At 32.9% G+C, this 7,989-nt stretch overlaps 1 protein-coding gene across 1 annotated transcript in view; it reads left to right on the forward strand.

Annotated features, from left to right (window-relative positions):
• The window catches only part of LOC102604719 (mitochondrial import receptor subunit TOM20-like), a 10,010-nt gene extending 4,813 nt beyond the window's left edge, over window positions 1-5,197 (forward strand). The window contains exons 5-6 of the mRNA XM_006365973.2: window positions 4,456-4,542; window positions 4,885-5,197. Coding sequence (XP_006366035.1) covers window positions 4,456-4,542; window positions 4,885-5,013 — 216 coding nt within the window. The 3' untranslated portion in view covers window positions 5,014-5,197. The remainder of the gene's footprint in view (window positions 1-4,455; window positions 4,543-4,884) is intronic.
• Window positions 5,198-7,989: the final 2,792 nt, after the last annotated feature.

The following is a 7,989-nucleotide window of genomic DNA, read 5'->3' on the forward strand; positions in this document are numbered from 1 at the left end:
TGAATTCACTATTGTACAATACAACATATAGTCATATACTATATTAATTAGTAACTACTATTAATTACTATAGAAGAATTTTTTAAAAAATAAAATAATAGGCAGCACAGTAAAAGGCTGAAAGCAGTAGCATTCAGCAGCATATTACAGTGAACAAATGTTACTTTAATAGAAAAAAAAAAATATTACAGTGAATTCACTATTGTACAATACAACATATACTATATTAATTAGTAACTACTATTAATTACTATAGAAGAATTTTTTAAAAAATAAAATAATAGGCAGCACAGTACAAGGCTGAAGCAGTAGCATTCAGCAGCATATTACAGTGAACAAATGTTACTTTAATAAAAAAAAAAAAAAATATTACAGTGAATTCACTATTGTACAATACAACATATAGTCATATACTATATTAATTAGTAATTACTATTAATTACTATAGAAGAATTTTTTTAAAAATAAAATAATAGGCAGCACAGTAAAAAGCTGAAAGCAGTAGCATTCAGCAGCATATTACAGTGAACAAATGTTACTTTTATAAAAAAAAATTAATATTGCAGTGAACAAAGAAAACAGAGGAAAGAAAACAGAGCATTGAAGAAAAAGAGGAAACAAACAGAGCAGAGAAGGCAGAACCGCAGAAAGCAATAGTATCTCAAATTTATTTATTTTTTGAGAAAGCAGTTGAAGGAGAAAGTAAGAGAAGACGAGGACTGAAGGAGAAGAAGAAAGAAAAGAGGCCATACCTTTCAATTCGCGCAAGTCGACTGAAGGAGAAGAGAATCGCGAGGTTGAAGGAGAAGAAGAGTATCGCAATTCGTGACTGAAGGAGAAGAAGAGAATCGCGAGGTTGAAGGAGAAGAGAGTCGCGTCTGAGTCCCAATTTTGGAAATATGAAAAAAAAACCCTAATTTTGACTAATATTATTAAGTCAAGACCTTTTTAAAATTTTAATACTAAAAGGCGCCGCCATTCACGTCGCCTCACATCGCCTAATTGATCTCGCCGCGCCTCACTGGGAAATGGCGCGACAAGCTCGCCTCGCCTTCTCGCCTTTGGCGAATGGCGAGCGCCATTAAGAACACTGCCTAAACGATGTGTGATATCGTCGTCAATAGTTTTGGTGGCACCTTCTTAGATCACCCTTTACATCATTTGTCATTATACACATGTAAAATTTAGTCAACATTAGAGCCAAATTTTCGATGTCATTACTAATTACTCTACCTCGGTTCAATTTATGTGATACTCTCCATTTTTCGAGAGTCCATTTGACTAAACTTGATGCTAGATTGAATTAGATCAACGTAATAAGTTAAATTTTTAGATGTTTAAAACTATGCAAAATTTACTATAAATTGTAAGTTCAACCGAGATTAATATTTTTAAGCATAACTATATATGAAGAACCTAAAATGATTTTTGAGGTTCATTTAATGCATTTAATTTTTTTCCTTAACTTCTTCTAAAACTGAACTTATCACCACGTTTAACTCGCATAAAGTCTTGCACCATGAAATGTCACGCGTGAAATTAAAACCTAATAAATACCCCAAAAAACTATTACTGTCTATAACTACTGAAATTATATGCTCACAAATTCATATAAATGCCAATATTTTTCAGTTTATGATTTTAACCGAGTTGTAATTATTTGACATAATTTAAATCATGTTAATTTATAAAATGTTGAATGGCTTTTTTCACTCTGTGTTTGATAACATGCTACTTGTCCAATCCAATAACTTTTGTCAGTTCTGTTCAGGTAGGGTGATTAGAAGTCAAAGTTGCTTGCTTGAATATAGTCCATGTTGATTGACTTGATGTACGCTCAAAACTGATCGCTTTAGAACGTCTGTTCTGTTTTGGTTAGTTTAATATTGAGCTATAGTTAGCCATTTTGTAGGTCTTTATGTGCGGTATACGTAGGTGAAACAGTCATTTCATATGACATATCTTTTGTATTATCTTAGAGACTGATAAATAAGAAAACATCTTGCGGTAAAGGATGGATGGATTATCACTTTAAGTTTATTGCTTTACTGTTATGCCAAAAGACACTTAATTGTTGGATGGCCATTCATCGTTGATATTGAGGGAGATGAAGAAGTGCAATTACTTTAAAAATGAAAAATAGAAACTTCTATCGAAATATGTGTTTTCCTCGTTACATGTGCTCATGCAGTGATACATATTATATATGTGACGCTAGTATGTGCATCAATTTGCTCATCATACTAATTTTGTTCCTGAAGGTTTTCTTGACGTCCTCTTCGGTTTCCATTCCTTACATCGATAGGAATTCACAAAAGTAGCAACAGATAAGGAAAATAAAATTAGGACTCATTATAAGGAAGGAAATTAAGAAAGAACTGGGATAAAATCTGAAAGATGCACCAATCACTACACTACCAAGTGACTGCATCCTTCAGAATTTACCTATCCAGCAGGAAAAAGGGAAGTTCCAAATTTTGCAAATTCTTTTTCCACATCAATATTTATTTATTTATTTATTTTTTGATTTGCACCGGGTGTCCGAGTCTCTTTGAGCCCCGACTAATCCCGGGGGTGCACAGGCCCTCGGCAAGGAGTTTCCCGCAAGTGCACCATGGTTAATTCAGGTTTTACCCAGTCCGATGGCCCTCAGAAATTCACATCAATATTTATTTTAGGAAAAATTACAGCCCAAACCTTTGGGCCATCTAGTTAATAAAATATGTACAGTGTATAGGTAGTGTGTACTTCGGTTTAGGTTTGGTAAACTAGATGGCTGAAGTGTACATCTTCTCAAGTATCCCTTTTTTTTATTCTACTGCCATTCACAAAATTATGGGGTGCGAGATTCTAGGTTCCGTTGGAGTTTATTAGGTAGCTGTCTGGTGTTTGGCTGGCTGGGTATTTCCTTGGTTTCGTTGGTGTAGAAGTGGATCTCACAAGGGTCTGGATATGATAAGAAAATGGTCCTTGGGTCTATCTCAAACCCAAAAGCTAGCTTGAGTGGTGGGGGTTGCCCAAGACCCATCAATCCTCCCACACTCAATGTGAGACTCAACAAAACCTCCACACGCCTGGGATTGGTCTTTTAGAATGTGGTCAATATAACTTGGGGGGCCAACATCGGATAAACAAAGAATTGGTATGAACCCGTCTCAGATACCATGATAAGAAAATGGAGTTTGTGCATATTTCAACCCCAAAAGATTGATCAAGAGGTGAGGATTTTCAAAACCATATAAAGAGACCTAATCAACCCTCGCACGATGTGGGACTCGACGGTAGCATTTGGCAGTTGCTATATCAGAGATTTACCAAGGTTGCAACGCAAAAGTTTTTCCCTATCCTAGGAATATTTTCACGTTAAATACATTACGAGATGTTTTTTCATACTTTTTGCATTCAATTCTAGCTATTCTGCACCTTCTAATCAACTTGAACAACTAATGTGCTATCCTTCACTATTTTACTAAAAATGGAACAAAGTGAATTTGTTTTGTTCTTCTGCTGAAAATTTTCTTTATACGGATATCATTCAACATTTACTGTATGAGAGATTTGTAAGGTTTCAGACTTAAAAAGCTTTTCCTCCTCTCCTGTATCTTAGTATGTTTATTATTGTAAGCTATATGGAAGGGGCATTATGCATCCAAGTGGAACGTCGTCTCGCTGAGTGATGACACTGAAAACGCTACTATGATATAGATGTCATGTTAACACCCTTTTGATCTTTGACTTTTGTTTGTGGTCTCTGTCGATGAATCCTCCCTCCTTTTCTCTCCCCTACTGGTAGATTCCCCAAACCCTTAGAAGGCTTCATTGGAAAGCACAAGCCAAAGGCTGGTTGAGGATGTTCCCAATGGCAAACCAATCCTCTGAAAGTGGGGGATTTGGTTTCCATATTAGATTATGTGAGCATAGAAATTGGTTTCTTATAAGGTGAATGGATGTTAGTGTAATATAGTTAAATGTAGCTTTTATTGTCATATTTGTTGGACATAGTAATGAGATGTACTATACTTTTTCTTAACTTTCTGATTGCTTAGCTTTTATCGAGCAAATGTGTGCTGGCATGCGATGGTACTTGCTTGCACGAAAGATGTTTCTTTTTTCGTTGTTTGCATATATCTATCCTTAACCTCACAGATTTTAGTTCTCCAAAGAATGGTGGGCAATCTTTGTATAAACCCCCCCTCCTCCCAACGACTATTTGGTTCCAACATTTCCTTGATTGAGTTGCATTTGTCTTTGGTAATGAATGTGGTTGAGTGTCAAATTATGCTGATATGTTGAAGCAAACAAGCTTGAGAAATGTCCTGACTAGGTGGTGCATCTTGTGGAAATTTTCGATTGTTTAGTTTGTTTTGTTTTGTCAAATTTGTGATATCTATACTCATGAAATGTCCCATTTTATGGTTGGGAGTCTCGATTTATGTTCTTCTACATTATATTTAGGCTCCAGAATTGCACATGGAAATCCACAGACATGGTCCCATGCAACAAACTATGGCAGCAGAACCTTCAACATCGACAAGCACAAAGGTATCTCTTTAGTCTTTAGTTCTCACCCCTTATCTCTTGATAGGAGCTATATCTTATCTTCTGTGTTCAGTATAATTGATGTGTCTTGATTTGTTTTTCCATTTAAATTGTTGTTCAGAATAAGTCGTGATACCTTCCTCACAGAGTCTAATTTTTGCTCTTTGATTTTGTACGCCTTTAAATGTTACCTTTACTTTATCCTCCCTGGAAATTTGAAAGTTAAAGTCCTCTTAAGACTGGTACTGAAGCTCTGTGAAAATCTGGTGGTTTTGTCAGATTCATTTTCGATCTATCAATATTGTTGCTGATTCACACCATTATGTGTCTTCTCTTGCATTGCAGAGTTCAAAGAAGAAGAAGAGCAGTGATCTCAATTTTGATATTTTCGGATGGGTCATACTTGCCGTTGGCATTGTTGCATGGGTGGGATTTGCAAAATCCAATCCACCACCACTACCACGTCCACAATGAAACCCACAATACAGCTTTACTGGTGAAGACACTCTATTAGAGTTTTTCCTTTTGTATAAACAGGGCGCTAGGCATTTTATACCTGTCATATAGCTAGTTACTGAAACTTTAAAACTTTCTGGTGAAAACTTTAAAGACTTTTTTTTCTGGTGTAATAGATCAATCAAGACTGTTTTTCTTCTAATCTCTCGATATTTTTCATGGTGTTCAGCTTTGACTTGATCTACATGTTTTCTTCATTATTGCGTATAGTTAGATGTCATCTGTGTAGCTGGTGCTATCAAGAACTTATTTTAAAATAACTGAGCGGCCAGTCTCTCTACCTTCACAAGGTAGGGGAAGAGGTGCAAGTACATCCTAGTCTCTCCAGACCTCACTTTATGGGATTAAAATTAAATTAGGTATGTTAATTGTCTGTCATTGTTGTCAATGTCACTGGACCAATCTCTGACAGAAAAGGATTTGCCAAGTTGCAAAAAATCAATCAACGCTGTTACTAATGGTGATTGACAATCAAAATTTGACAACTTAAATATTGAAAAATTACAAATATACAGAAATGACTTGCAATACAAATATTATTTTACCCAACCAAGGAATGCTTTTGCAACAGCAAAACCAGGCTATTGTCTTCTTTGTCGTTTGCTCTCACCTGGAAGTATTCTGGAGATGGTTTCCAGTGTCACATTATGGTTATATTTGGAAATATGAATGGACAGAATATGTCCTTTTTCAGGATACTTAAATTTGTATCCGTCGAGGATACTTACGTATGAGATCTTCCATACAGATTAGCGTACAGAGTCTTTGTGCGGTACACCAGAATCATGCTTAGAACAGCTGCAATAATGCAGAGTCCCTGACATTATCAAGGAAGTCAAGAAGAAACAAATGGTACCTTCACACTTGAGAGGTTCATGTTGGATATTGTTGGTAGGAGACGACGGGCACAATCGATTTCTAAGTGTCTTTTATAGCTGGTGCTAACTAGTAAAAGTGTATTCCCTTATTTGAAGACTCAATGCTAGTGTTTGTGCCTTTTTCTCTTTAAAATTTGAGGCAGGAAATGGAGATTATAAGGTGAGAAATTGAATCCTTATAAATAAGATGAGTTTAGACAGTCAATTGATTGTCCTATTGACATTTTCCTAGTGATTAAACTATCTTTTTTTTAAAAAAGATTTGTGTATGTAGGTGTTTAATGAAGGGGTGGTACATGCTAGAAAGACTTGGATATGTGTGAGATTGGACATGCTTTTAGTATCATGATATGATTAAATAATATAACTACGCAGCAAAATAATTGATGATGCATTTTAACCATTTCAAATCACATATGAAAGGAATTTTTAACTTTGAAAGAAGATTTAATATATAAAATAAAAAGATGATAACCAGATTTAAAAAAAGTTAAGAGTGATGCCGGATGATCGGACACTTGGTGATAGGCATAGGAATTTCAAAATTTTGTAACTCCCCTTGGATAAATTGCTTGATTTCTTCATATATATTTTTTTTTCGATTTGAAGTCTCTCAAAAAATTTAAGGTTATTGTTTTAAAAGACAATCTCATTAACTTCTAAATGCCAATTTAAACTAAAAAAAAATCAAAACATTGCATTTAATTATCAAAATCTAATTCTTTTTAAACTGCTCTTATCAAAATCTAATTCTTTTTAAACTGCTCTTATCAGTCTTATGAGTAGATTCCTTACTATAAATGATAAAATCTTTTTTTTTGAGAAGTGTATTCCAAAAAAATAAATAAATAATTTTTTATCTTTTATTTCAACCCCCAATAAATTTTTCTATTTTCTCCTCGTTTTTTCATTGAATTTTCGTTCAGTAGATTCAATTTATGATTTTATAATTTTGTAATTTATTTTTTCAAAAAGTATTGTTATGTTTAATTATTATTTTTATTTTCAATATTCTAATTTTATCATTAATGATATTCATTTTTATAGAGATGACAATTACAAGATTACAACAATATGTGTAATATATTATAGAGATTTTTCATTTAAGTCCATAGATTCAAAAGTCTTATTTATCCACTCAAATTAAGATATATAAAATGAAATAAATTAGTATTATTTAACTAATATTGATTAATTCGAAATTTTTGAAATTATCTCATTAGTTAAAACTCTAAGTTCAAATTAGGGATATTCGGTTCGATCTAAGATGATTTTCTCTAAAAGGAAATCATATTAATAAATTTAAATTTAAAATAATAATTAATTCAAATTTTCATCGGTCTATTTCTTGTTTATTTTATAGTAAAATGATTTTTTTTGTAGATATGTGGCATATATTGACATCCACATATTCTAATTAGTATATGAAACATAATATTATATCAAGCCGATCATTCTTCTAATAAAAGTTGTCACCAAAATGTCTTTATAGGAAAATTGAATTAGTCAATAATTGTGATGAAAGACTCAATTAAACATAATTTGCACTTGTCAAAATAAAATATAAAGAAAAAGAACTAAACTACTATAAAAGTCATAGACTAGAAAATGAAAATGTAAAAGATCACAATCTACACTAGAATGTGTGCGTAGTTGCAATTTTAAAAAAGTATTTAGGTAATCGATTTGAATTGGTTAGTTTTTGTTTAAAATAAAAATCAAATGTATATTTGTTGATTTTTAAATTTAAACATCAAAAGCAAATCAAATAAAAAGTAATTTTTTTCTTTAAGTTGAATTAGGTTTGATATTTCTATTTCTCCTGAATGTCGTACTTTAAATAACACTTCTTTAATTTTAAATCGAACTTTGTTCTAGGACATACTTAAATGTTTTCATGGAGAATGTCCTTCGAACCTAATTTTTTAAAAAAAAAATTTCGATCAAAAAAGGTCCTTATCTTTTTTTTTCTTCACTGGTAGCTGAAAACTCCATTAATGGAGGTTAGAAGCATACTGAATTACAGAGAGAAATCTATAAAAAGAGAACATAAGAG

This window comes from Solanum tuberosum, unplaced genomic scaffold, assembly GCF_000226075.1.
Source record: "Solanum tuberosum cultivar DM 1-3 516 R44 unplaced genomic scaffold, SolTub_3.0 scf00591, whole genome shotgun sequence".
Taxonomy (NCBI): domain Eukaryota; kingdom Viridiplantae; phylum Streptophyta; class Magnoliopsida; order Solanales; family Solanaceae; genus Solanum; species Solanum tuberosum.